We start from the raw sequence: 27,625 nt of genomic DNA, 5'->3' as shown, positions 1-27,625 counted from the left end.
TATAGAAGGCTGAAAATAATGACAGAGGAGATGAGTATGATTGACATGCTAGGGTAACAGAGAGTGTTGTCCAGGAAGCTAGGAACAGAGAAAATTCCTGAAAAGGATTGACAATCTCAGTTGCTACAGGGAGGTCAAGTTAGGATGAGCTTGGGAAACGCACCTTGATGTTGTGTAGAACATTGTGGTCACCAGGGCTCATTTAAATTGTGAGCAGCTTCAGTGAGTGGTAGGGATGGAGCCAGATAGCAGTGGATTGAGAAGTAGATGGGAAGTGGGGATAGAGAACGTGTACTCACTTTGAGTAGTTCAGCAGAGAAAGGAAGAATACAGAATGGTGGCAGCTTGTGGAGGAGGTAGCAGGGACTAGTATTTCCTAGAATGGAAGAGTCTTGTTTATGGCTTTTCTGATGCCATGTAAGATCCAGTAGAGAGGGTGCAATGAAGACACAAGAGAAAGGACGATTGCTAAATCAGGTCCTCAGAGGAGAGGGGAAAGGGTGGGCCTTGAAAAGAAGGGGATACCATTTTCTTTAAAGAGGAATGTGGGAAGAAAGGAAGGAATTTAGGAAGAAAGAGATAATGACATATGCATGTAGATATATCTAAATTTGCAAAGAACTTCTTAACTAATAGGGCCAGTTTTCTTTTTCAGCAAGGTTATCTGCTGAGAGGTGGGGATACTGGTGTTGGCTTGGGTGGGAGTAAGGACTCGAAAATGGTAAAAATGGTGAAGGAAGCTTGAAACAACTGTTAAGAGGAAAGAGGAAGACAGTGGAATTGAAATAAGCTCTAAGAGTATTGAGTACCCTCTGAACGGAAATCCTACGCTATAAGCCCCCACTTCATCTTTCTCATAATAATAATGGCTGACATTTATTGAGTGCTTTATATGAGGCACTGTTCTAAGTGATGTTCAGGCATTCTCATGTGATTTTTACAACAATCCTGTTAGAAAGTTACTGTTATTATCCCTTTCTTCCAGAAGAGGAAATTGAGGCATGGAGGATTAGTAGCACTTGTATTTGATGAATCTCTTACCTCTGCAGAAATGAATTCTTTCTCCTGAGGCATCAGAGAAGGCAGAAATTTAATCCCAACTCCCAGTTTCTGGACCTTGAGAGCCTAGAGTCTAGGGTTGCTAAGGAGGGAATCTTACCATGCCAGTTTGTGGGCATGATGGTGGCATGGAGGGGGCAGGACAGTGGCATGGAGGGGGCAGGACAGTGGAATCAGTGTTACTGTCAGCTTTTGACAACTACATAGGGAAACTTGGATATTCTTGAGTGATTTTCCAGCATCCTGACTAGAAAGACAAGTGACCAATAGTGATTTGTCAGGAATTGTGGGCTGAGATTGTGTCACCTGAGAGGTGAATAAGAAGAGAGACCTTGTCCCTGTTCCTATCGCCTAGAAAAGGATAATTTTTTCTTGGCAGAGAGACTAGGCAGATCTAAAACCTTATATAATAACATAATGATTATTAACTCACCTTATGTGTTTTCTCAGTTTGTGTGACAGATACAGTTTGTAGATAAGCTGTATACCTGACTTGAGTGAAAGGAGAGAGTGATGGGATGGCGTGGATGGAAGAGAAACAGACTTACCTTTTCCTGCTGCAGCCACTGAAGCATCATCTCTGTGTCCTTCCTTTTGAGGTTGCCATGGATACGCCTTTGCATGGTGGTTTGAGGAGATTGATTTCCATTATGATCAGATGATGACGTGGGTTTAAAAAGAGAAAGGATGGAATGCTCTGCTTTTGGGGAGTGGCCGGCGAGCTGCCCAAAAGGCAGAGCCCAGTACAGCCGATGGGGCTGTGGCTTTGTTGGCTGCTTTGGCTTTTGCTGAAGTTGTGAAATGGTGCATCTCTCTCTTTAGAGCGCAGGCTCAGGGTTCCCTGTCTACAGGGTCCTAGTGCCAGGAACTTGCTGGTTGATTCAGGGGGAGGAATCAGCAGGAACTTCAAACAGGCTAAGTCAGACTTCTCATACCACTGAGAGCATTGCAGTTCTTGAGTACAGGACTGAGTGCCTCTTACCTTCCTGCAGAAGTTTCTATATTGAAGATAAGTGAAGCATATAGCATAGCTTTTCTTCTTGACTCTTAGAGGTCTGGGCACTTGGAGGTGGGCCTGGAAGTCACTGGATATTTCTGGGGGAAGGGGACATTTTGAGATGGAGTAGAGCTGCATTCAGAGTGGGAGTGGGTCTGTAGACATTTTTTAGGGTAATGAGGAGCTGGAGAAGGGAAGGAAGTCCATTGAGTGTGTAGGCCCTATCTATGAAATCTGTAAGGCAGATACTGAGTAGGACCTCGGAACAAAAAGCTCTGTACACATTGTCTTCTGGGGTCCTGTGAATATCTGGAATCCAGCTTTCCAAGCTTCCAGTCTCCCAGCCTCCATTTACCACTCAATAAGCAGACCTTTTCCTTTCTGACTCCTGAAGGACTTAGGTCCACACTTATCTCTTCCTTATTAGTGCTTTCAGAGATGTATAGTTTTGCCTTGCTGTCAGACTGCCTGGGTTTCAGACAAGCTCCTCTAGGAGTGGGAAAGCAGGGAAAGCAGACAGTTGGGTTAGCCCAGGATCAAGGTTTGATAAGGTGAGACAAGAGGAGATCAAGGTATCAAAGAATGCTGGGGTGCCAGTAAAAACAAGGTAGAAATGGTTCAGACAGGGGAGAAATGGTAGAGATGGAAAAGAGTCTTTTTCCTCCTCACTTTCTCCTTTTTAATTCTCCAAAATCTTATTTTCCTATAATTTCCTGAAATTTCTCTAAGACTATTGGCAGTTTATTTACTAGACACAGATATTTTTCCCTCCTCTCTTCCCATTTTTCTAGCTATTTTAGTGGTATTTAATATCATTAGGAGAGGAAAATGGACTAGAAATCCAAGAGGTTGTCTGTCTCCTCCCTGGCTGGGGTAACATTAACCCAGGATTGTCCCATGGGATATGGGCCTGGGCCCGGTAATGCTGTGGAAGGAGCACCTACCTGTAGAGATATTCAGATGTGCCCCTCTGCCATTTTTTGGCTATGAGACTTAGGCAAGTCATTTGACTTCTGAGACACAGTTCTATCATCTGTGGAATGGAGAGAATGGAATCTGTTTTGGCTACCATCACAGGTTCATTTTTGAAGGAGATAGTGAAGTACATGTATTCGTGTATACAATTAAGTTTTCCCCAGAGAAGGCCCTAAGAACGGGACGCATTTTCTCTCTCCTAACATGTTGTTTCCCCTCCCATTTCTTCAATTCTGTTAATGTTTCAATTATTACATTTCTCATGCTTGAAAACTTCCTGAGTTTATTCATTTACTTATTCATGCATTCATTGACCCATCCATTTATCCTTGCAGCATTTGAGTTCCTACTGTGTGCAAGTCATCATGGATATTCCCTTAAAATAATGAATGAAGATGTTATCTGCCATTTGGTGAGCATACAGACATTGTGCTAAATGCTTTATTTAAATCTTATTTAATCTTCAGAATGTCCCTGTGAGGTAACATTATTTCTTCCTTTTTGCGGTTGAGGTAACCAGGGCTCAGGAAGTTAAATATCTTGCTCAGAGGAGAACCAAAGGTGTATTCAGGTCTGTCTCCAGAGCCCGTGTAGGCCTGCTGCCTCTTTCCTCATGTTTGATCTATTACAGGGCCTTCTTAGGGCTTTTTTGGTACTGTCTCTGAATTGGCCTCTTTCTTCTCACTCTCCTGATCCTGGTTCAGGCCTTCCTTACCCTATGTTCACTATTGCAGCAGCCTCCTTGCTGTTATTCCTGTCTTTGCCAGGTTGCTCCTGCCTGCACTCCATCCTGCAGGTGTCATCAGTTTGATCTTCCTAAAATAATTTTCACTATGCTGTCTCCTGCTCAGGAACAGGACTGCCTTCCTGTGATTATTGGATCAAGACCATCTGTGTCTGCCTGATGTTAAACTTCTTGCCTACCCACAGTAACCTCCCAGTACATTGCAATGTTAAGATGTTTATTTATTCAATAAATATTTGACCATGAGCTATGTACTGGCTACTGGATCATAAAGAGGAAAAGGTGTGGGCTATGCTTCAAAAACCTTGTAGTTTGATAGAATAACTCATCTAGAATTCATTACTTCAGCTAAGCCAGTATTCTTTACTATTCCCTGGTCAAGCCAAGTTATTTCTGCCTCTATTCATACTGTGTTCACAACTTACAGGGCTTTCTGGGCCTTTCCACATATTTTCTAAAATCCCCATAATTCAAGGCATGCTTAGGTACCCCCTTTCTTTCTAATTTACCTCTCTCTATAATTTCTTATAATATTTATTGTGTAGCTGTATATACCATTATCATGTCAGGTAATTCTTTGCACTTCTATAATTTCTGTACTTTTTACAAGGTACTTTTTTTTTTTTTTTTTTTTTTTTTTTTTTTTTGAGTCTCAGTCTGTCACCCTGGCTGGAGTGCAGTGGTGTGATCTTGGCTCATTGCAACCTTCACCTCCCGGCTTCAAGCCTAAAGTCTCTCAAGTAGCTGAGATTATAGGCATGCGCCACCACACCCAGCCCATTTTTGTATTTTTAGTAGAGATGGGGTTTTTCCATGTCACCCAGGCTGGTCTTGAACTCCTGGTCTCAAGTGAGCCACCTGCCTCAGCCTCCCAAAGTTTTGGGATTACAGGCATGAGCCACCACGCCTGGCCTACAAGGTACTTGTATATGCTTTAGCTTTTTTGAACCTCATAATACTGACATAGATATGGCAGATATTATTTCCATTTCATAGGAAAATAAACAGATTCCAAGAAGTTGGGGGACTGTTGATACCTATGTGGTTAGTGAGTTGTGAGGCTATTTTTAGATCTGAGCTCTTTTGAATTTTTGAAGGCAGTGTGGCCTACAGGAAGAGCAGTGCGTTGGAAGCCTAGAGATGTTTGTGGTAATGGTGAGGGGTAGTAGAAAGCACAGAGGGCTCTGGGTCAGGTCGTTTCCAGTTTTGGCTCTACTACTCACAGCCTGTGTAACTTCAGGGAAGTTGCTCAGTTCTCAAAGCCTCAGTTGTCTTGTCAGCATCATCCCTGGCCAAACTCTCATTGGGGTTATTGTAATGTCCATATATGATGACATTGTTCTTAGCTAACTTTTATTTAGTACTTACAAATACCAGGCAGTGTTCTGGATGCTTTGTATGGATTATCTCAGCTAATCCTCACTGATACCTCTCTGAAATATGTTCTTTGTTACTTCCCCATGGCAGATGAGGGAATTGAGGCATAGAGATGTTAAGTAACTAGACCAAGTTTATGTAGCTACCAAGTGGTAAAGCCAGGAAAGTAGCCTGAGTCTAGAACCAGTACTCAACCATGGTTCTATAAAATGTCTTTTTTTTTTTTTTTTTGAGACGGAGTCTTGCTCTGCCACCCAGGCTGGAGTGCAGTGGCCAGATCTCAGCTCACTGCAAGCTCCGCCTCCCGGGTTTACGCCATTCTCCTGCCTCAGCCTCCCGAGTAGCTGGGACTACAGGCGCCCGCCACCTCGCCCAGCTAGTTTTTTGTATTTTTTTTAAGTAGAGACGGGGTTTCACCGTATTAGCCAGGATGGTCTCGATCTCCTGACCTCGTGATCCGCCCGTCTTGGCCTCCCAAAGTGCTGGGATTACAGGCTTGAGCCACTGCGCCCGGCCCCTAAAATGTCTTTTTTTTAAGGTAGACTGTGAAGTGCGCCGAACATGTGAGGTCCAGGCTGCAAGGACGTGCCTGGCCTTGCCCACCTATGTAATGGTGAATAGGGAAAGGAGGGGGAAACATGGAGATTTTGCAAGGAGGAGAGAGATGATTTCCTAGGGGGTCTGGCCAGGACTGAAGATATGGAATTGTGTTTTGGGGCTATATTTCTGAATGTTGGCTATCATTCTACTGTTGGGCTACCTGGCCTATCTTAGGAGGGTAGAGTTGGGTGAAGTCACTGTTCTGCCAGTGAAGTAAGCCCAGTACAGAAAAGACAGGCATCCCTAGGCCCAAGGGAACTAGATCCATACCATACTCAGTGGAGCCATAGGTCAGACCCCAGGCCAACCTTGTTGGCTGTGTAGGAGCAGGGACCCCGGTCTTTTGGTACCTAGCCCATGATAGATGGGCCAGTGAATGAAAGCAGTATGGTTACATAGTCCCTTGGAGACCTCTTATTAGAATGCATAATCTCATTAAATTAAACAGTTTTAATTATAAAAGTAATACATGGTTATTGAAGAATTTTTGTGAAATACAGAATCGTAGAAAATAAACCATTTCATCGGGTCTGAGATGCTAGGAGGCAAGCCCAAGAGTACAAGGGGCAGATGGCTGAGGTGGACTGGGCATTGTGCTACAAGAAGAAAGAAGGGCTCTCTGCTTTTGACTACTGCCTTTAGTAATGCGGTTGAGTCTGATACTCTTGGGTTTTACAACCTGGCCGCTTATAACAACCATAAAGGGTGAAGAGTGACTATGGCAACCTTTGCCAGCCTTGTGGGAGGGGGCTGGGGTACTTGGCTTGCTTTGCTATGTGTGTGAAGTTGCCTCCATTACTGCCCTTCCCTTGCTGTCTATTGGGCAGGTCCTGCCTCCTGGCTCAGTTTGAGATTGAAATCCAGGCCCTAATTGCATGAATTTGGACCTTGAATCCAGAGTTTAGAGAGGGGAGGGAGAGAGAAGAGCACCAGAAAGGTGAATGAGAGACCCTTATTTTGGCTGTGTGGAGGCCCTAGGCAGCTGATCACTTTGAAGTGTCACTTGATGCTTATGGGCCTGCTAAGGCCTTACATCATGGGGGACAGGGGAACAGTGATGGTGAGTGGGTACAGACTAGGAGGACCTGTCAAGACTGTTCCCAGCCCTAGGACAGTATACTCAAGAGGTGAGTGCTGAGGGTCTGTGGCGCAGGCCCAGCCCTTAGTCCCTGGCCCAGGTGAAGCAGGGGGGCACTAGGACCCAGAGGCTAGCACGGTTCCTGACAAGTCTAGAGCAGCACTAGCGCAGAGTGAGACTCATCAGCTGGCAAGCAGGATTCTGTGTCTCTGGGTTCAGGAATCCTCAGGCAGCAGAGGGGACTTGCTCCTCAGCCCCCATCACTGCCCCCACCCCTACCCGTGTAGGCCACCGAGTGAGGCCCATGGACTGGGGAGGGACTGTGCCTGACGACTCCTGTGTCCCTCTATGAGGGCCCAGCGCCCTGACCCTCCTGCCTAGGTTTCTACCTTTTTCTCTGTCTTTGGCCAGCTGGGGGAGGGGGTAGAGGCCGGGTGAGCAACATGGCACAGAGCAAGAGGCATGTGTACAGCCGGGTAAGTGGCCCTAATCTGGGATGGCCCTGGAGGGCTGCTGGGGAAGGCCTGGGTGCCTGTGGACATCATTGCTGTGGGGGCTGGGGAGATAGGCTGGAGCTCAGCTGGGGGCACTCAGACTGTGTTTTCTAAGGAGCCCTCGAAGCCCTGGTGGTGTAAGGCTGGACAGGCTTCCCTTTACAGAGTTGATCCCTAAATGGGGACTAGCAAGGCCTGACCTCTGACTCTAATTGGCCCTTATACCAGGGGCTCCTGAGGGGGTCCAGACTATCCTGGGGACTCAGAATGGGGATGATGTGTCAGAGAGGTCTTATAGTAAAGCCTTTCTTTAGAGCTGCTTTGTTATTTGTTACTTGCTTTCTTTCTCTTCTGAGATTGAATCTGTAGCTACTGTCGTGGCCCCCTGGTTCTGAGAGGCTTATTGGGGTTGGAAAGTGGGGGAATCTCTGACTTTGGGTTCAGCCTTTTATATCACTGGCAATTCCTTTTATTATCAGGTCCATGAGAGCCATCCTGCTGTTCCAGGTGTGATTTGAGATCCTGGAGCCTCTGGGAACTATATCCTCACCTTCCTGGATGAGCTCTTTGGGGAAGGGAATTAGGCAATGACAGGTTGGGAGGTGTCCTGGCTCTTCCATGGCTCTGCTAGGGCTCCCTTCTGAAGCTATTATGAATGAAAGTATCAGAAGGGACTCCCATAGAGTCTTTAGGATGATGGTATCACTTCATCATGCCTCATTCATCTGTTTGCTGCAAGACCCCTGGTTCATGGAGTTGCTATTGCTAAAAATGACAAGTGTGATTTTCTTCTAAACCATGGGCCTATTTGGGACCTAATTTTCTATTGTGTTCAGTCATCATGGGTGTGCCAGAAGCTGAGAGCTGCCCAAGGACAGTGTCTTCGTCTGTTCTTTTGCCTTGCCCATCTGTGGAGTGATAAACCATTCATTTGGACCACTGAGCAGAGTCTTGGGAACAGAGTGAGGGGTAGATCCACCCAATTTACTTGGCCTGTGTTTTCCTTTTTATAACAAAATAGCATGGAGAAGAATCTCCAGAACTTGGGGATAGAGAGTTGACCAAACAAGACTCAGGCCAGGTAGAAGGGAGTTAAATGGTTGAATGGGCTGTGGTGAAGCATCTGGGGTTTCATGGTGGGTTGTGGATGGGGATGGGAGGAGTCAGATCGGGAAGGAGAGGTGGTGACTTAAGGATCTGGAAGGAGGCACAATTGTGTGCCTCTGAAAGGATGAGGCCTAAGAAAACCATTTGAAACACAGAGGAGACAAGTGACAGTGGAAGGGGAAACAGGATTCTGTAGGTTCACCCACTGAATTGCCTGTCTTCTCAGCTCAGACTCCTGAGTCAGGGCATTGGGTTGTGGGGAGCCTGGTCTAAACTGAGTTATTTGCTTAATTCCCTTCCTGAGAGGAGAATTAAGGAGGCAGTGCTCCTGAGAAAGCAGCCATGTGGTGACATTCACAGACTGATCAATGAATTCCGATTTGTTATAAAAAAATATAAACCCTTAAAAATTGTAGCAGATTCCAGAGGAATTTGGAGAAATCTTAGAAGAGAATATCACTGACATTTTTTCAGAGGGGAATTTGGGGTTCCATCCAATTCTGCAAATGGGGTTTAAGAAAATGATTCTGGTTGTTTTTCAGTCCAGCGTGTTGGCTGAGGCATTTCTTATACATGAGAATGCCACCTTTGATCTGAGGCCTCTAACTGTCTGTGTTTACCTATGTCTTTCTTTCAGACGCCCAGCGGCAGCAGGATGAGTGCAGAGGCAAGCGCCCGGCCTCTGCGGGTGGGCTCCCGTGTAGAAGTGATTGGAAAAGGCCACCGAGGCACTGTGGCCTATGTTGGAGCCACACTCTTTGCCACTGGCAAATGGGTAGGCGTGATTCTGGATGAAGCAAAGGGCAAAAATGATGGAACTGTTCAAGGAAGGAAGTACTTCACATGTGATGAAGGGCATGGCATCTTTGTGCGCCAGTCCCAGGTATTCACGCCCTTCTTCTATGTGTGTGCATGTGTGCACATGTCTGTTGCATGTGCAGCTGATGTGTTGGTACTTCCTTTTCCTGAGCATGGGCATAAGCCTCTGGTTGGGAGAGTGGAAGGTAGTGGGGGAGGGAAGATTGGAGATCCATCCTTAGGGAAGCTGCCCTGTACTCTTGATTTGCTTGGAGCCTGGGGAGGGGCCCATATTACAGCCGTCCTTGATCTGGCTATATTGAATCTATTGATCTGGCTATATTGAATCTGGCCTCAGATCCAGGTATTTGAAGATGGAGCAGATACTACTTCCCCAGAGACACCCGATTCTTCTGCTTCAAAAGTCCTCAAAAGAGGTAACAACCACCCACTTAAAGTTGTCTCCTCATAGTCAGGAGGAGTCCCCAGGGCTTCTCCTCGTAACATGGGGCCACAGTAGATCCTAAGATTTTTTTTCCATCACCACTATATTCCTTTATTATATCTCCCCCTACCTCTCTATACAAGTACACACTTTGTTTCTGTTTGCTTTCTACAGAGGGAACTGATACAACTGCAAAGACTAGCAAACTGGTGAGTGGTTTGGGGGTGGAAATGGGGAGTAATAAAGGGAGGGGAAGGAGAAATATGGGGGATACCCAGTGCTAGGCAGGTAGAAGTAGTAGGTGAGTCTGAGTTGCCTTCAAGTCTCTCCAGCTTCCCTAAGAAGGAGGATTTCTGGGGATTAATTTCTGCATTAGAGTTATAGTAAAGGTGGTAGCAGGGAAAAACTCGTAGGCTCCATAAGTTCAGGGTCAAATGAGATTGAGCTGAGGGTGATAGGAAGGACAGGTCTAACCCTAGTAGTGTAGCCAACTTCCTACCTTTTGGAACCCAAAGATGCCAACATCTAAAGGGTCTGAGGGTAAGGTTAAGGTAGAAGATAGAGGAAGAAGCAATCTCCTATTCTCAAGTGAATGGCAAGGAGTCGGACCCTCTACCTCCTGTTTTAAGCTGGATGCAGAGGGTGCTTCCTAGTTCCTCTCTGCTACTCCGTGCAGGGTGTGTGAGGTGGGGCTGTAGACTCTGCAGCTTCTCTGGGCCAAGGGGTGAACATCATGGAAGCTGATCTTTGAGGGACTACTCATTTCACCCTGACAACCCCTTACCCCAACCTAACCTGTGTATGCATGAGTTGGTCTTAACACCTATGCCCAGGACATCTGTTCTCTAACTCTGCCCTTTCCTACTCCTCATGCAGCGGGGACTGAAGCCTAAGAAGGTGGTGTGTTTACTATTTGTACCTGGGTGGATGGGGACCATGAGCCCCTTCCCCAGCTGTCCTGCATGTCCTTGGGTTGCTGCATGCCTGTGTGTGTATGACCTTGGGCTGGGATGGCCAGAGGAAATGGTGGCCTTGGCTTTCAGAGTTCCTTTGAAGGGTGCAAGAACTTCAGGCTCAGTGTCCACATCCAGGTAGCACTCATTAGGGATGATTCTCTCTGCCCCAGGACTCCAAGTCAAAGATTCCCTAGTCAAAAACTATAAGCATTTGACTGTAAATAGCAGCAGTGTGAAATAGATCATTTACTGGGTTACAGTGGGTTCTCAGCCCGAGCTCGGACAACCGTAGAAGGATAGACTGGGGGAATGGGACTGAGGAAGATACCAAGTGATGGGGTTTTTTGCAAGGAGATGGGAGGTCAGGGAACAGAGCATAGGGTAAGAACAGTCCCAAGCTGGAAAACCTAAGAGCCTTCATGTGCCTGCCTCTGGATGGGCACTGCCATAAATATCCCCACACCCCGCAACTCTGCCCCATCAGTCTGTACCTGCCTCCTTCCTCCTCTGATGGTGTGCCTGAGGCCTACCTCCTACCCCTTGCAGCCTTTCATCAACCATCATTGGAGTGGGGCTCAATCATGTCACCTTCCCTCCCCTCCCCACCACAGACTCTTTAAACTCTTAGATTGCTGCCATGACCACTTCCTCATACCAGCCCTTGCCTTGGGCCTCTGCCCAAGCTCTTTTTGACCTGCATGTGCCTGTCTGGCCTGTATGTACTGTGTTGTATGTACAATTCTATGATTTCCTTATTGTCAGCCTATCTCAGGCCTTTCTGACATTGCATGGAGAGCTGCTGAATTGGGGCTATGGGAGGGGAGAGGAAAACATCGCCTTTTCCAGGAGGAAACCAGCTCCTGGTTGGTGATGGGTCCTCACTTTGAAGTCTTGCCACGGTAGAGACCACATGCCAGTACTTGCTTTGGTTGGAAATGGGGATATAAAGAAAATAGTGCTGTGAAGGATCCTGGGCCCATTTCAGAGTCATAGAAACTTGGCTTTGTCCTTTGATTATTGTCTCCTGGTTGGGGTTTCCATTTCACCTCAGGCCTTGAATAGAGAAGAGCACGAAACTATGGTCTGATATTTATGGAGTTCTTTCCACAGCCTGGTCTGACCAGGGGCTTTGGCAGCTGCCTGGGGAAATGTGGGAAAGCCCAGGCTAGGCCACCCATGCTGCCCTTCTGCACTCATGTTGGAAAGTGTCAATCAGACAGTTGAGTGCCCCCACCTCTGGGCACCCCAGTCTTCTGCTCCAGTAGTTTTTTCAAAGCGGATCACTTAGCCTAGGGCCCCTGCTCTCACCCATGTGGATCAGGGAGCTGGTTCCAGAGCAAAAGAATGTGCTTTGAAGGGGAAGGCAGAAGAAAACTCAGATGTCTCTGCAAAGTGCTTAGTTCTTTTTGGAAACCCTTTAGAGACAAGCTTTAACCTGTCTACAACCAGGGAATGGTTGGAGAGGAGCCCAACAGTCATTAGAGTGCTACTACCCAGATGCATGTTCCCCAGGGTTTCTTAGTCACTGTGTGTGCTCCTCAGAGCTGAGTCCTATTGCTGGAGGGGCATTCTAGATGTGTGTGTGTGCCAGATGAGAGACTGTAAGGATGTTGCCAGGTTGTATAAGAGACAGAAGTGGAGTTAATGGGGCTATGGGTGGGTGGTGGGGGGGAGCAGAGTGTGAGTATGATGAAAGAGACTGCTAGAGCAGAGAGGCCCTGTGTCCCTGCCCAGTGATGCCCTGGCCCCATAGAATGCCATTTCTGGGATAGCCTCTGGCCCAGTTTTTGGGAACACGCTCTTGGGGGTGGACAAGGGAGGGAAGAGAGGAGCCAGAACCTGTTCTTTGGAGAAAGAAGCAGGACAAGCTCTGCGCATGACCATCATGAGGAGGAGGAGGAGCCAGCAAAGCCCTAGACGGTTGCTAGGTGACTGAGGAGCAGTGGCTCCACCCCCATGGAGCAGAGGAGGGTGGGTGCATGACGTCAGGTGGAGCTGGTGCTGCGGCCACTGAGGCTGCCATCAGCCTAAGCTGGTGAACTGGGCCAGGCAGCGCTCCGGTGCCTGCCAGAGCCTGGCGATCTAGCTGCACATCTGCGGGGGCCTCTGTGTCAGAGCGGCGGCCGTTTGCAGGCTGGGAAGCTGCGGCACCGGGAAGCTGAGGCTGCATTGTTGGGATTTGATGCACTAATCTCCTGTCTCCGCCGCCTTTCCCTCTGTTCGGTCTCTTGCCCTCCCTCCCTTCCTCTGTCCTTCCTCTGTGTGTTTGTCTATCCTCCTCTGTCCCTTCTCTTTCCTCTCCTTGCTTTCTTTGGTTTTCTGCAATGATGAGACAGGCACCGACAGCCCGAAAGGTACTCTTGCTTGCTCTGGTCCTGCTGCTGGGTTGCCAGGGCAATGGTGGCAGCAGGCTGCTGGGGTGGGGGTGGGGGCTGATTGACTTCATCTGTCTACCTGGTCAGGGGAGGCGGGTGAGGACGAAGGTGGGTTAGGGAGAGGCGTGTGTCACCACTATGCCCCACACCCTGGGCATTTGCTTACGGCCTTGCCTGCTTTTGGCTCTGCCTGTGTTCCAGGCCTTATACCCAGTGGCCTCACAGGCTTGGGCTTCAGGCAGCCTCTACTGCATACTGGATCTGGGAGGATTTCCTGTGGTAGAACCTAGGGAAGCAGGCCCAGGTATCTCAGTGCCTCTAGCAGGCCTGCCTGCCTCACCCAGCCTTTGCTAGAATACCTCTTAGTTCTCCCCGCATCCCCCAACCCCCAGGGTTTGTATCAGGGCACTTTACCAGGGTGGGATGGGAACCCCAGAATAGTTTTTGACCCACAGCTATGGAAGCTTAACCCAGGGTAGGAGGGGTGGGAATTGGTTTTCTTGGCCTCAGTGTATCCTGGAAATAAGGCCCAAGCCATATCTTACCTTGACTAGAGCAGTGAGATACTGGGTAGCAAGAACACTATTTGGAAATTGGAGTTAATTGTCTGCTTACCATTTTGCAGTAACCTGAAGGGTTTCCAGATTTGATTTAGGGCTGTAGTTTTTCTGTGCTGCTGCCCACCCCCACCTCCTTTCCTACCGCTGGGTGGGGTTACGTTGCTGAGCTCTGGGCTTCTGCTAATGCAATATTCATGGTCCTGACACCTGAGCCCTCTTCCCTAGCGATCAGGACTGCTGCAGGATCTGATTCTGGGGAAGGGGGTTAGGGGGAGGGAGGACAGCAGCATTGCTCTGCCCTAGGGACCTGATTTCCCATTTCTGGGCTTAGATTACTTTTGTCACATGGGGTTTCTAGGGAGTTCTGTATAGAGTCTAGCACTTGAAGGAAGAGGCTGACCTGGGAAAGTCCTTGGGAGTGGTGGCTGGGCGGGGCCTCTGGCTCTGGACTGGAGTGGGAGAGATCCTTTGCAGGAGGACTGATCTCTTGGGACCTTCTCACTAGCTGCTTCCTTGTTCTATGGCTCAGCCTAGAGATGGACTTCTGGGATTTCTGGGGTGTCTGAAGGGGTGAGGCCTGCAAGGATTGGACAAAAGTGGGAGCAGGAACCAAGGGGAATAGGAATTCTGGGTTCCTGAAGTAGGAACACAGTGATTCACTGAAGGGAGAAGGGGATGGGATTGGGGGAGGGTGGCTAACTGTAGCTCCATTCCTGTTACTTCTTCTGCTCTCATTGCTGTCCCTTTTGCTCTCTGTCTTTCTGCCATTGCCCTTTCTTTCCTGACTACTTCTCTTCTGGCTCCTGTTGCCTGTCCAGACCACAACTCGGCGGCCCAAGGTGAGAAAACAGGCCCCTGTGTGAGCCACTGCTGAGTAAACACACACGTTTCAGGCATGTGCATGTATGAGGGCACGTGTATGAGCAAGTGAAAGTTGGTCGTAGTGCATCCTGGGTTCTCTTCAGAGGAAAGGGGGGGATCGCAGTGCTGGCAGGCACCTCTTGGGAAAATGGCTTTTGGCTTTTAGGAGGTTGTCTAAGCCAGTAGCTTCAATGCAAAAGAGAAATGAATGGGGTTGTAGTTAATCAAAGCAGGCTTTCTTGAACAAGGGAATTTTGACCTGTTTTGAGGGGAGGGATTGGAAGAAAGATGAAGAACTTGGCCATGTAAAATGTCAGCGGATAAGGAGGTGAGTGTGTCTGTGACAGGCTTTGGGTGGGGATTTCTGAGGATTGCACATGGTCTCTGAGTGTCAGCCCACTGGGAGACCTTGGGGCTCAGCACTTTGAGTATCTTGGCAGGCCTGTCTGCTCCAGGACTTGAATTTCAGGTCAGCTTCTCTGCCCACCTCCTCCCCTGCTCCACAGGGACCTGGATAGTGTTGCCAGATCAGGGGAGATGACAGAAGGGTTGTTTCAAGGGGGAGTCTAGGGGTACAACTTTCACCTTGGCCCTTTTACCTGCAGGGTCCCCTGAAATAGACTGAGAGAGGGAGATTCAGCTTGACTCCCATAGAGGGTTTAGCAGGGGTAGAGAGCCTGGCGCCCCCACTTTTGGCCCTGCCTTCTCTGGAAATTACATTGTACTTTTTCCCTCTAGGGGTGGAGGGCATAGACCTGGAGCAAGGATGGGACTGAGAGTATTATGAAGTTGCTAGAATGATCACAAGTGGGTCATAGACAGGGGTTCTAGGGAATAGTGGATTCTGCTCTTACAGGTAGTGCCAGAGCTAGGAGGAATGTGGAGTCAGTGTCAAGCAAGGAGCCTTATAATCTTATGATGGCTTTCTCTTATCTTTTCCTCCCTCTCTCTTCTGCCTCCCTCCTCCCCCTGTCCTTTGTCACTATCTCTCTCTGCCTCTCTGTATCGTTTTCCTTGTCCCCTTCATTCTTCTCTGTTCTCACTGTGCTTTGATATTCTCTTTCTGCTTTTTTCCTTCTCTGTCTCCTTCCCTTGCCATATTCTCATATTCTGTTTCTGTTCCTCTTACTACCCCATCCTCTGCTCTCTTTCTGGTCTGCCTCTACCCTCTCTGAATAGCCCACCCGCCCAGCCAGTACTGGGGTGGCTGGGGCCAGTAGCTCCCTGGGCCCCTCTGGCTCAGCATCAGCAGGTGAGCTGAGCAGCAGTGAGCCCAGCACCCCGGCTCAGACTCCGCTGGCAGCACCCATCATCCCCACGCCGGCCCTCACCTCTCCTGGAGCAGTACCCCCGCTTCCTTCCCCCTCCAAGGTAAGGACTGGGGTAGGGATAAAGGAGAATCAAGATACCCAGAGGCTTGTGGCTACCTGCTGTGTCTTGAAAATTTCCTGGGGTTGGCAAAGACCCAGAACTTGGATCAGAAAGGGAGAGGACGTAGCCTATGGATATCTTGCCACTGACTGAGTCACCCTTTCTTTTCTTGCCATTATGCCATACTTTCCCCGTATATACTGTGCCACGGTTTCCTCTCAGATGTTCTTATGCCACTGACTTTTGGCCACCCTGGGGCTGGGTGATGTTTGCACACTTTATTGTGTTCTTTGCACCAGCTCAGTGTTGGTGGAGAGGTGGGGTGGGCTGTGCACAGACCATGAGGCCTCTCCTTTGCAGGAGGAGGAGGTACTAAGGGCTCAGGTGCGGGACCTGGAGGAAAAACTAGAGACCCTGAGACTGAAACGGGCAGAAGACAAAGCAAAGCTAAAAGAGCTGGAGAAACACAAAATCCAACTGGAGCAGGTGCAGGAATGGAAGAGCAAAATGCAGGAGCAGCAGGCCGACCTACAACGGCGCCTCAAGGAGGCGAGAAAGGTTTGACTCTGGATGAAGGTGGTGGCTGGGGTGGCCTGAGACCCAAGGAAACATGCTGGAAACTAGACTGGAACTGGAGCCTGGAACACCCCGTGAGAAAGGGAGGCACGGGGCATCTCTGTGCTTGTACCCCCTCCCACCTCCACCTCTTCCTCAGGAAGCCAAGGAGGCCCTGGAGGCAAAGGAACGTTATATGGAGGAGATGGCTGATACTGCTGATGCCATTGAGATGGCCACTTTGGACAAGGAGATGGCTGAAGAGCGGGCTGAGTCCCTGCAGCAGGAGGTGGAGGCACTGAAGGAGCGAGTGGACGAGCTCACCACTGACTTAGAGATCCTCAAGGCTGAGATTGAAGAGAAGGGTAAGGGGCCCAGAGCTGCTGGGGTCCAAACGGTCGGGTGAGAACCATGTCTGAAAGTGTTAATGGTCTTCTCCAGGCTCAGATGGCGCTGCATCCAGTTATCAGCTCAAGCAGCTTGAGGAGCAGAACGCCCGCCTGAAGGATGCCCTGGTGAGGTAGGGTCTTCAGTGCTTGGCTCTGATGCTCACTCTTCTGTCTCCAAATGCATTAGAGCACCCATCGCCAGAGACTCTGACATGTGCTTTCCTCTTTCTATCTTCCTAATGTCCCTGCAGGATGCGAGATCTTTCTTCCTCAGAGAAGCAGGAGCATGTGAAGCTCCAGAAGCTCATGGAAAAGAAGAACCAAGAACTGGAAGTTGTGAGGCAGCAGCGGGAGCGTCTGCAGGAGGAGCTAAGCCAGGCAGAGAGCACCATTGATGAGCTCAAGGAGCAGGTCTGGGGAGCTTAGCCCCTCACCCAGAATCCCCCACCTGACTCTCCTATCAGTTGGTGCCTCTTCTTTCTAGGTGCCTTCCAGCAGCCCTTCTCCCCATCCTCCCCGTAACACAGGTGGATGCTGCTCTGGGTGCTGAGGAGATGGTGGAGATGCTGACAGATCGGAACCTGAATCTGGAAGAGAAAGTGCGCGAGTTGAGGGAGACTGTGGGAGACTTGGTAAGAGAAGAGCAGACCCCTGACATCTGACCCCAATGGTGGGTATTTGGAAGGGACCTGCTGAGAAAAAGATTGACATGTGACCGCTGGCCTTTTTTGAGCAGGGTGTGCGGTGAGGGACCCAGCCTGGGCTTGCTGCACTGACCCTGCCTTTTTTTTTTCCAAGATGGCATCTCACTCTGTTGCCAGGCTGGAGGGCAGTGGCACAATAATCTTGGCTCACTGCAACCTCCGCCTCCCAGGTTCAAGTGATTTTCCTGCCTCAGCCTCCCGAGTAGCTGGTACTACAGTCACGCACCACCACACCCAGCTAATTTTTGTATTTTTAGTAGAGATGGGGTTTCACCATGTTGGCCAGCATAGTCTTGATCTCGACCTCATGATCAGCCCACTTCGGCCTCCCAAAGTGCTGGGATTACAGGTGTGAGCCACTGCGCCCAGCCAACCCTGTCTTTCTTTTGCCGCAACTGTGGTGTGGTGTCCTAGGAAGCGATGAATGAGATGAACGATGAGCTGCAGGAGAATGCACGTGAGACAGAACTGGAGCTGCGGGAGCAGCTGGACATGGCGGGCGCGCGGGTTCGTGAGGCCCAGAAGCGTGTGGAGGCAGCCCAGGAGACGGTTGCAGACTACCAGCAGACCATTAAGAAGTACCGCCAGCTGACCGCCCATCTTCAGGTGCATGCCTACTGCTTGCTGTCTGCCCACCATCACCCCAGGACTTCCTTATGACCCAGGTATGCTTCATTGTCTCTCCTTCTAGGATGTGAATCGGGAACTGACAAACCAGCAGGAAGCATCTGTAGAGAGGCAACAGCAGCCACCTCCAGAGACCTTTGACTTCAAAATCAAGTTTGCTGAGACTAAGGCCCATGCCAAGGTCAGGAAAGTGGGTGGGTCTGAGGGAGCCCTGCCTGGGTTGAACTGGTATGGGGTTCTAGGCTTCAGATTCCTGGGGGAAGAGGTGCTTTGTGTAGTGGTTTGGAAGACTCTGGCCTGAGCTTGCCCAGAAGCAAGGCATCTCCTGGAGCAAGGCATGGGAATTCTGGGGCTCTTTCAACTCTGGCTAAGAGTCTTCCTCCCTGTTCACCTCACAGGCAATTGAGATGGAATTGAGGCAGATGGAGGTGGCCCAGGCCAACCGACACATGTCCCTGCTGACAGCCTTCATGCCTGACAGCTTCCTTCGGCCAGGTGGGGACCATGACTGCGTTCTGGTGCTGCTACTCATGCCTCGTCTCATTTGCAAGGTACAGCCAATCAATCACATGTTCCACAGAAATCTAATGAACTTGCCATGAACCAGGCATTGAAGATGCTGAGTGAAGACAACAGAGTCTCTGCCCACAGAGAGTTTATGGTGTAGTGGAGGAACACAGCAAAGTCACTGATGAATATATATTACAAATGGTGTGCTTTCAAGAAGAGAGAGGTTCTGCGAGAGAGCACAATTGGAGATTTAGAGGCGAATAGGGTGTGACTGAGGGAATAACATTGTCTGAGGGCCACGAGCTTCCTGGGGGTTAACGTTGGGGGTGATTGGCAGGATAGCATTCTAGGTGGAGAGATAGCAGGAGTGGCAGCTTTAAGTCAGGAAGGATCCTTGGTTCCACCGGTCCCACTACCCTTTCATTTTCATATCCTGACTCCTCACAACCTCCAGTAATCACATCACTACCCTTTCCCCATGCGAGATTCCCCACCCAGGTAAGAGCTATTTCTGCTTTCTCTCCCGTGTGTGTCCATGCTCCCCACATAGTTAAGTTCTGAGTACTGTATTCCTGAGTCTGTGTTCTCCGTCCTCTGCTCTGAGGCCCAGGTTCCTGTTGTTTTTTCCCACAGGCAGAGCTAATCCGGAAGCAGGCCCAGGAGAAGTTTGAACTAAGTGAGAACTGTTCAGAGCGGCCTGGGCTGCGAGGAGCTGCTGGGGAACAACTCAGCTTTGCTGCTGGACTGGTGTACTCGCTCAGCCTGCTGCAGGCCACGCTACACCGCTATGAACAGTAAGTGACTCCTCACTCCCTCACCCCAGGGTCAGGGGTCCAGAATTGGCCGGAACTAAGATTGCCTGTCAGACTCAAGCCTCACAGCGCTCTTCTCTGGTCTCTAGTGCCCTCTCTCAGTGCAGTGTGGATGTGTATAAGAAAGTGGGCAGCCTCTACCCTGAGATGAGTGCCCATGAGCGTTCATTGGATTTCCTCATTGAACTGCTGCACAAGGATCAGCTGGATGAGACTGTCAATGTGGAGCCTCTCACCAAGGCCATCAAGTACTATCAGGTGTGGGGCGAGAATTTGGGCTTGGGGCAGGAGGCAGGGAAGCTTTCACTTGATGAGGGCTCTTACTAATATTATCAAGGTTGTATGTCCCATGCTCGCTGCTTGAGGCCTGGTTTGCTCTTAGATGATCTCTCCATATGATGCAGCTGCTTGAGGGCTTTGGATTCTCTTGTACCTCCAGAGACCCATGATGACCAGGGCTCAAACTACAGTTTGGGAAGAACTCCCCACCCCCTCCAGGGCCTAAAAGTTGTCTGTTTCTTTTGTTATCTCTCTTCAGCATCTGTACAGCATCCACCTTGCCGAACAGCCTGAGGACTGTACTATGCAGCTGGCTGACCACATTAAGGTGAAGTGTCTGGGCCAGTGATTGAACCCCCGTGGAGATCAGCAATGGAGGGCGTCAGGTCAAGAGATCAGGCACCCAAGAAGTATCACATAAGACTAGGGCAGAGTTACCAAAGCCATATCAGGGAAACTAGAGGACTACTTATGTATGGGGGTCAGCAGAGGATGAGGACTTCTTAGAGATGTCGATAAGGCAGAAGGGCTCCTGCTGGGGGCTGATGATTGCATGCATCTGTCCTTACAGTTCACGCAAAGTGCTCTGGACTGCATGAGTGTGGAGGTAGGACGGCTGCGTGCCTTCTTGCAGGTGAGTACACATCTAGATCTCTGTGAGCTCCTCTTCTTTCTTAGTCCTCACTTCCTTACTCCCAGCCTTAATGCTAACTTGGTTCTCCATCCATTTTCTTTTTCCTGAGTAGGGTGGGCAGGAGGCTACAGATATTGCCCTTCTGCTCCGGGATCTGGAAACTTCGTGCAGTGACATCCGCCAGTTCTGCAAGAAGATCCGAAGGCGAATGCCAGGGACAGATGCTCCTGGGATCCCAGCTGCACTGGCCTTTGGACCACAGGTTTAGGGCTGCAAATGGGGAAGGAAGGAAACTGAGTAGAAACAGGAGGGGCATAACACTTGAAGATCTGGATCTGGTTAGGGGACAAAAATGGTTTTGGGGTAGCTGGAAACTGTGGTGCTGAACCCAGGGTTGACTCCTGACTCTGGCCCGTCACACAGGTATCTGACACGCTCCTAGACTGCAGGAAACACTTGACGTGGGTTGTGGCTGTGCTGCAGGAGGTGGCAGCTGCTGCTGCCCAGCTCATTGCCCCACTGGCGGAGAATGAGGGGCTACCTGTGGCTGCCCTGGAGGAACTGGCTTTCAAAGCAAGCGAGCAGGTGGGCCTGAATGGCTGGGCAGAAGGTGTGGGGAGAATCAGTGACCAGTGTGGGGCTTTCACTTCTGCCCTTGGCTCCTGCAGATCTATGGGACCCCTTCCAGCAGCCCCTATGAGTGTCTGCGCCAGTCATGCAACATCCTCATCAGTACCATGAACAAGCTGGCCACAGCCATGCAGGAGGGGGAGTATGATGCAGAGCGGCCCCCCAGCAAGGTGGGTGGAGATTTCCTTGGAGAAGTTGCAGAGGCCTGTAGGAGTAAGACTTGCAGAGCTACTGCTAGTTGTGGGAGGACAGGGAGACAGGAGGAAGGCATCTGGAGAGCACCATCCTGCCTAGAAGGCAGGGTTTCCCTGTAACTGGATCTGTCTGAAAGGAGCACGTTGATGATCTCTTCTCTCCACCCTCACTTTCTCACCCGCCACCGACCATTCCTTAGCCTCCACCAGTTGAGTTGCGGGCTGCCGCCCTTCGTGCAGAGATCACAGATGCTGAAGGCCTGGGTTTGAAGCTCGAAGATCGAGAGACAGTTATTAAGGAGTTGAAGAAGTCACTCAAGATTAAGGTGAGGGTAGTGTAGGCTCAGGATCTGGGGGCCAGGAAGTTGGTAGGACCCTGGCAAGCAGTGAATGTTGGGGATCCGGGACTAAGACGGCTTGGGAGTTAAGGGGAGAAGTGGGGCCTGCAGTCAATGGGAGCTCTAATGAACCCTCAGGGAGCCTCCTATCTCATGGTCTAGCCCCCAGTTTCCAGGGACTGTGGGGAGGATGTCAGGGATCTAGAAGTTCTGTCCTTGTCCAGGGAGAGGAGCTAAGTGAGGCCAATGTGCGGCTGAGCCTCCTGGAGAAGAAGTTGGACAGTGCTGCCAAGGATGCAGATGAGCGTATCGAGAAAGTCCAGACTCGGCTGGAGGAGACCCAGGCACTGCTGCGGAAGAAGGAGAAGTCAGGCACTTTCCCTGGGGCCTTGCTTCCTCTAATCTTCCCCACTGCTGGAGCTCTCTGCCTCCTAACCCATACCCCTACTCAGGTTCTCTTATAGTGAGACTCCCATTTTCTTTACCCACTGCCAACCCCATTGCATCACTCCAGCCTCAGCCTGTGCTGCTCTGCCCTGGCTGCGCACTAGCATGGCTATTCCAAGGACCTCTCAGGACTGAATAGTCAAGGGGTGCTCTGGAGAAGGGACACTGCCAAAGCCCAGATTCTCTTTCACAGAGATTTTGAGGAGACAATGGATGCACTCCAGGCTGACATCGACCAGCTGGAGGCAGAGAAGACAGAACTAAAGCAGCGGCTGAACAGCCAGTCTAAGCGCACGATTGAGGGGCTCCGGAGCCCTCCTCCTTCAGGCATTGCTACTCTGGTCTCTGGCATTGCTGGTGGTGAGTACAGTGGAATAGGCAGCAGTAGCACAGAGGAGATTGTCCTCTCTCCTGTCCTTGGCCTCAGTTTGACCTCTGCCCCCCCCTTTACCCCCAGGATATTCAGCCAGGAATATGCTTGCACAGTTTCACTCCGTGCCAGTTTTCACCAAGTTTTCCCTTTCCCTGAAGATATGTACTGAGTTCCTTTGGGCGAAGGAGGGCTTTACTAAATTGTTAATGAGGCTCAGAATAATGATGACAGTTGGTCTCTAGTAGATGTCCTTTCTGGCTCTGTAATCTGACCTTTCTGCTCAGCCCTGTGTCCCAGAGGGTTGTCAGCCATCAGCAGGCTGGGCTGACTCTCCTAGGGCATCCGGCCCTGCCCGATACCTGCTCTTGATTGCTTCTCTGCGTGGGCACTGTGTTTTCTCACTGAGTTCCTGGGGCTTCATTCTATGATGTGGCCATATCTTCCGCTGCTGAATTCTCCCAGTTTCACTTGGGGCTTGTGTTTTGACCTTTGCCTAGTCACTCAGTATAATCAGGGCTCCTCACCTAGGGTTTTTCTGGTTACCAGTTTCAGCCTCCCCAGTTTCCTGACTCAGGAGGTGGCTGCTGCTGTCTTTGTTCTCCTCTGCCCTATAGTTTTTGTTTGCTCTCCAGTTTCTCACTTACCCTCCAGAAGACAGGCTCTTTGCCCTGGAATTAAACCCTTAGGGCCTCCAGACTTTCCCAGCTCCTCCCATGTCTTGTCAGCTGACCTTACCTACATAGAGTCTTCAACAAAGTCTCTGTCACTGACACCCCTTGATCTTGCGAGGTGACCAAGTACCTTCTTGACTTTAGGCTGTTGTGGTACAGACAGCTCTGTGTTCTTTGGAGAGAGTTTCCAGAATTACTACTTTGTGTTGTTTTTAGTACTCTTGAAACAAACATTAGCACTCTTTAAACAAACTTGGTTCTGAATTTATGAAACTTCCCACTAAAAAAGAAGGTATTTTGCCTCAGAGCAGTGGAGAATCCTGAGAAGCAAGGGAGTGTGTTTGCTTCCCCAACTTAAGCTTTGCTGCTGGTGAGCGCTAAGGGTGCAGACATACTGGGGTCTCTGGAGCATTCTCCATGCCCTTCTTGGAGATGGCGTCTGAGGCAGGGAGGCAGGAACAGCCTCGTGTTCCGAGTGCTTTGTGCAGTGCACACTCCCTTTGCCACTGTTCTTCAGACGTACCCTGTCTTACGGCCTCACTCCTGTTTGGTGTCTTTCTTTCACACAAATCTGCTCGTCCACAAAGATAGGTGGCAGAGGGTCTTGTTAGAGAAAGTATGATGATTAGGAAAAGGGTTTTCCTGCAGGTTGTGTCCAGGATCCTCTGGTGTGTCCCCCTAACCCGCAAATCACCTAACTCCTCTCTCCTCTTTTCCTGCTCCCCCATGGGCTATCCCGAGCACAGAAGAACAACAGCGAGGTAGAGACCCACTCAGGCTGGGGGTTACCAGGGCTGGTGGGAAATGGAGCTAAGGGAGCAGGGTGAGGGGAGAGTCCAGGACTGGAGGTGGGTAATGGGGGGATGCAGAAAGCGGGAAAGAGCAGGAATGGAGCCCAGTATTCAACCCTCTCCACTTGGGGCTGATGACATTTGTTGTGGTCCCCACAGGAGCCGTCCCTGGGCAGGCTCCAGGGTCTGTGCCAGGCCCAGGGCTGGTGAAGGACTCACCACTGCTGCTTCAGCAGATCTCTGCCATGAGGCTGCACATCTCCCAGCTCCAGCATGAGAATAACATTCTCAAGGTGAGGGACCCACAGGGAGGACTGGGATGGGGGATGGAGCATATTCGCCCCATTGATGATAGATAGCAGGGGCCTCCTAGCACCTCTTACCACTACCCTTCTTTTTTCATCCACAGGGAGCCCAGATGAAGGCATCCTTGGCATCCCTGCCCCCTCTGCATGTTGCAAAGCTATCCCATGAGGGCCCTGGCAGTGAGTTACCAGCTGGAGCGCTGTATCGTAAGACCAGCCAGCTGCTGGAGACATTGAATCAGTTGAGCACACACACACACGTAGTAGACATCACTCGCACCAGCCCTGGTATGTACCTGCCAACCCCCAAGATGAATAAAACCACCCCCTCTACTTGGCCCAGGGATTTAGGCCCTGCTCAGGTGGTGCCCCTACCACAGAAGCTCTTCCCAGCAGTGTTCTTTGGCTTCACTGTTCAGTTTTCTTGATTCGCCCACTCTGTCTCAAGTACTTGTTCTGTTAGAGAATCTCATGCCTGTACCCCTAACCCTTAATCCAGTACAACTGCCTGCCTGCGCCTTGGTGGGCCTCACCAGCTTTCTCTCCCCACAGCTACCAAGAGTCCGTCAGCCCAACTTATGGAGCAAGTGGCTCAGCTTAAGTCCCTGAGTGACACCATTGAGAAGCTCAAGGTCAGCTCAGACTTTGCCCTGCAGAGCTCACGTCACAGTGGAGCCAGGCACTTCTGGAGTTCCTTTGAGCCTGGCCCTATGCTAGACAGCAATTGGGGAGGAGGTGGAAGGGAAGGCAGGGTTCTTGCCTTGGAAGCTCACTGTCTCAGTGCAAACAGAAGATAGATTCTCATAACAAAATGGATTAGCTAGGATAATCTTTAGCATGACTGGTTCAGGCTTTAGATTCCATCAGGGCTGAGATCATTGTGGGGTAGAATGGTTGGGCGTGGCTTCCCAAGGGCGGTAGAATGTGAGTTGGACCTTACAGGATGAGGACTTGTAAAGTAAGGAGGAGTGTTGGGGAGGGGGGATGGGGTTGGAGATGAGAGCAAAAGTATGGTGATATAGAGGACTAAGTTCCTGCCCCCTTGGTATTAGTGTCTCTGTGAAACCAGGCGGTCTTGTGCTAGCCTGTGGGGGTCCCCTAAATGAACCCTTGTCTTTCTCACCCCTTCCCTAGGATGAGGTCCTCAAGGAGACAGTATCTCAGCGCCCTGGAGCCACAGTACCCACTGACTTTGCCACCTTCCCTTCATCAGCCTTCCTCAGGGTGAGGGGGAGATGGGGTGGAGGACGGGACAATGTGGAGAAGCTCAGGTGGGCCCCCCTCTCCTCCAGAATTGGAAGAGGCCTTTGGAGTCTCAGGTCTAACAACTGCATACCTTGGGTTATCTGGCCAAATCTTACTTACAAGTAACTCAGAAGTGCTTAGGATGCTTTGAAATTCCAATATTTTAGCACCTAAACACTTTCTGTGACTTTTGACACCAGGAGAGGCTCAAAACTCCCTTGTCAGATTATGTATCCCCATTCTGATTTGAAAAATGTGGTCACCAAAGCCCAGGATCTCAGAAGCCCCAGCCACCTAGGAGCTGCCTTGGTCTCAGTGCTCAGGGACCCCTTCAGTGGCCTACAGCTCAAGTGAGCCACTGACCTGGAGTCTTTTTCTTCTCATCAACCACCAGGCCAAGGAGGAGCAGCAGGATGACACAGTCTACATGGGCAAAGTGACCTTCTCCTGTGCGGCTGGTCTTGGACAGCGACACCGGCTGGTGCTGACCCAAGAGCAATTGCACCAGCTTCACAGTCGCCTCATCTCCTAAGCACTCCTTTCCCCTGCTGTCCCCTTCGACCCTCAGCCCTCTGGTGCCGCTCTGCCAGATGCACAGCCACCTCAGCCAGCCCCCAGGTAGAAACATGTGGGTTAAGCTCTTCCTGCCCCATTCAGCTTCACTCCCACCCTTTCAGCATCCTGCCCCTTCACCTTGACCTGGGTTCCCCCACTCCCATTCCCTGGCCTCTGCCATAATTTGCTGTTCAATTGCTCCCTCCTTCCTGAGGGGCCTCAGGGCATGTGGGGGGTAGGCTGAGACCCCACCACCAAAGGTTGAGTGAGGTCCTCTTGATTGAGGACTTCACCCCTTGATTAAAGCAACTTCTGCTTCAGTGGTTCCTGTGTGGTGTTGAGAATGGGACTTGGGCCATTCAGCTCAGAGCAGGAAGGGAGGAGAAGCGATGCTGAGGAAGCTTTGGCTGTATCAAATTTGAGGGCTCCTCTCGTAGTGACCAGCAGAATGCTGTTTCTTTTTTTTTTTGAGATGGAGTCTCGCTCTGTCGCCCAGGCTGGAGTGCAGTGGCCGGATCTCAGCTCACTGCAAGCTCCGCCTCCCGGGTTTACGCCATTCTCTCGCCTCAGCCTCCCGAGTAGCTGGGACTACAGGCGCCCGCCATCTCGCCCGGCTAATTTTTTGTATTTTTTTAGTAGAGACGGGGTTTCACCGTGTTAGCCAGGATGGTCTCGATCTCCTGACCTCGTGATCCGCCTGTCTCGGCCTCCCAAAGTGCTGGGATTACAGGCTTGAGCCACCGCGCCCAGCCCAGAATGCTGTTTCTAAAATTCATGTGCAGTAAGTTACTCTAAGCAAGGAGGAAAGGGCTAGACTTAGGACTAGGTACCTAAGTTCATTTATGGAGTTAGGAGGGCTGGGAGGGTGTAGCCTCTGCCAACCCTGCCTCTGCTTCGTGTAGCTTCCACTGCTCTTTATTCCAGTTTTTGGAGCCAGAGTAATGATATGATCACCACCCCAGCCAATTTTCTGATGCACTGGCCAGAGTCTTCCCATAAGACCTGGGGCCTCTCAGAGGGAATATTTACTAAATAAGGGGAAACTAAAGTGGCATACTAGTAAAAGATAGAAGGTACAAAAGCTACTCCCAAACCCACTACAAATTAGAATCACCTGCGGAGTTTCTTTTAAAATGTAACAGATTTCTGGTTCTTGACCCAGACCTGCTGAAAACACTTCCAGAGTTGGGATTCATTAGGCTGGTAAACAGCACCCCAGCATTGTAGATATTAGCCCCAGTTTAGATTAGTTGGCTAGCTCCTTTATACTCTCTTTTTTCCCCACTTGGGGAGAGAAGTCCAGTGCAGACTCCTAAAAGGCTCTGATCTAGATGCAGAAAGAGACCCTTGGCCCTGCAGAGTGCCAGGCCTGAATTAGGCCAAGCAGACCCTTTGCTTGTGTGCTTTCTGTCTCGAAGGGAAGGGCAAACAGGAGGGCGGTTACTCCAAGGTGGGCGTCCAGGGGCCGTGTTCTCAACGAATATACTGTCTGGGAGGTCAGCAGGTTATGGTATTTGAATGCCTGCTTTGTACCTTGGCTCTTCTCACCTGGGATTCTGAGAGAAAATGATTTGATCACCTTTCCTCAATACTCTCAATGATGGTACACAACCAGTATCATTCTAGATGCATAGGATATGTTGCATTACATAATGAGGGATTAATTCTCACAGAAGTGGTTGAGAAGGGTTATTGTGTCTTGAACCAGAGAGTCTTTACCTCACGTCTCCAAATTGGGCTCTGCTAGAGCTAAGGAAATCACAGACCA

General features: G+C 50.2%; 1 protein-coding gene across 7 annotated transcripts in view; it reads left to right on the top strand.

Annotated features, from left to right (window-relative positions):
* DCTN1 (dynactin subunit 1) overlaps positions 1-26,180 on the top strand; it is a 31,621-nt gene extending 5,441 nt beyond the window's left edge. The window contains exons 2-31 of one of the 7 annotated variants that reach the window (XM_010379232.2): positions 3,367-3,443; positions 9,070-9,315; positions 9,589-9,667; positions 9,850-9,884; positions 12,968-12,985; positions 14,385-14,405; positions 15,607-15,798; positions 16,159-16,356; positions 16,514-16,718; positions 16,795-16,873; positions 16,994-17,153; positions 17,270-17,374; positions 17,861-18,052; positions 18,138-18,254; positions 18,472-18,624; positions 19,217-19,377; positions 19,485-19,653; positions 19,934-20,002; positions 20,246-20,308; positions 20,421-20,570; positions 20,732-20,893; positions 20,977-21,108; positions 21,333-21,458; positions 21,695-21,837; positions 22,111-22,277; positions 23,912-24,045; positions 24,162-24,345; positions 24,610-24,689; positions 25,192-25,281; positions 25,697-26,180. In XM_010379232.2, the coding sequence (XP_010377534.1) occupies positions 3,417-3,443; positions 9,070-9,315; positions 9,589-9,667; positions 9,850-9,884; positions 12,968-12,985; positions 14,385-14,405; positions 15,607-15,798; positions 16,159-16,356; positions 16,514-16,718; positions 16,795-16,873; positions 16,994-17,153; positions 17,270-17,374; positions 17,861-18,052; positions 18,138-18,254; positions 18,472-18,624; positions 19,217-19,377; positions 19,485-19,653; positions 19,934-20,002; positions 20,246-20,308; positions 20,421-20,570; positions 20,732-20,893; positions 20,977-21,108; positions 21,333-21,458; positions 21,695-21,837; positions 22,111-22,277; positions 23,912-24,045; positions 24,162-24,345; positions 24,610-24,689; positions 25,192-25,281; positions 25,697-25,834 (3,795 nt within the window). In that variant the 5' untranslated portion in view covers positions 3,367-3,416 and the 3' untranslated portion in view covers positions 25,835-26,180. Of the gene's footprint in view, positions 1-3,366; positions 3,444-9,069; positions 9,316-9,588; positions 9,668-9,849; positions 9,885-12,967; positions 12,986-14,384; positions 14,406-15,606; positions 15,799-16,158; positions 16,357-16,513; positions 16,719-16,794; positions 16,874-16,993; positions 17,154-17,269; positions 17,375-17,860; positions 18,053-18,137; positions 18,255-18,471; positions 18,625-19,216; positions 19,378-19,484; positions 19,654-19,933; positions 20,003-20,245; positions 20,309-20,420; positions 20,571-20,731; positions 20,894-20,976; positions 21,109-21,332; positions 21,459-21,694; positions 21,838-22,110; positions 22,278-23,911; positions 24,046-24,161; positions 24,346-24,609; positions 24,690-25,191; positions 25,282-25,696 lie in introns of those variants that run through there. The other 6 variants (XM_010379236.2, XM_010379233.2, XM_010379237.2 and 3 more) reach the window with 6 other exon arrangements.
* Positions 26,181-27,625: the final 1,445 nt, after the last annotated feature.

Source organism: Rhinopithecus roxellana, chromosome 17, assembly GCF_007565055.1.
Source record: "Rhinopithecus roxellana isolate Shanxi Qingling chromosome 17, ASM756505v1, whole genome shotgun sequence".
NCBI lineage: Eukaryota > Metazoa > Chordata > Mammalia > Primates > Cercopithecidae > Rhinopithecus > Rhinopithecus roxellana.
This window is presented reverse-complemented; position numbering and strand designations above follow the sequence as displayed.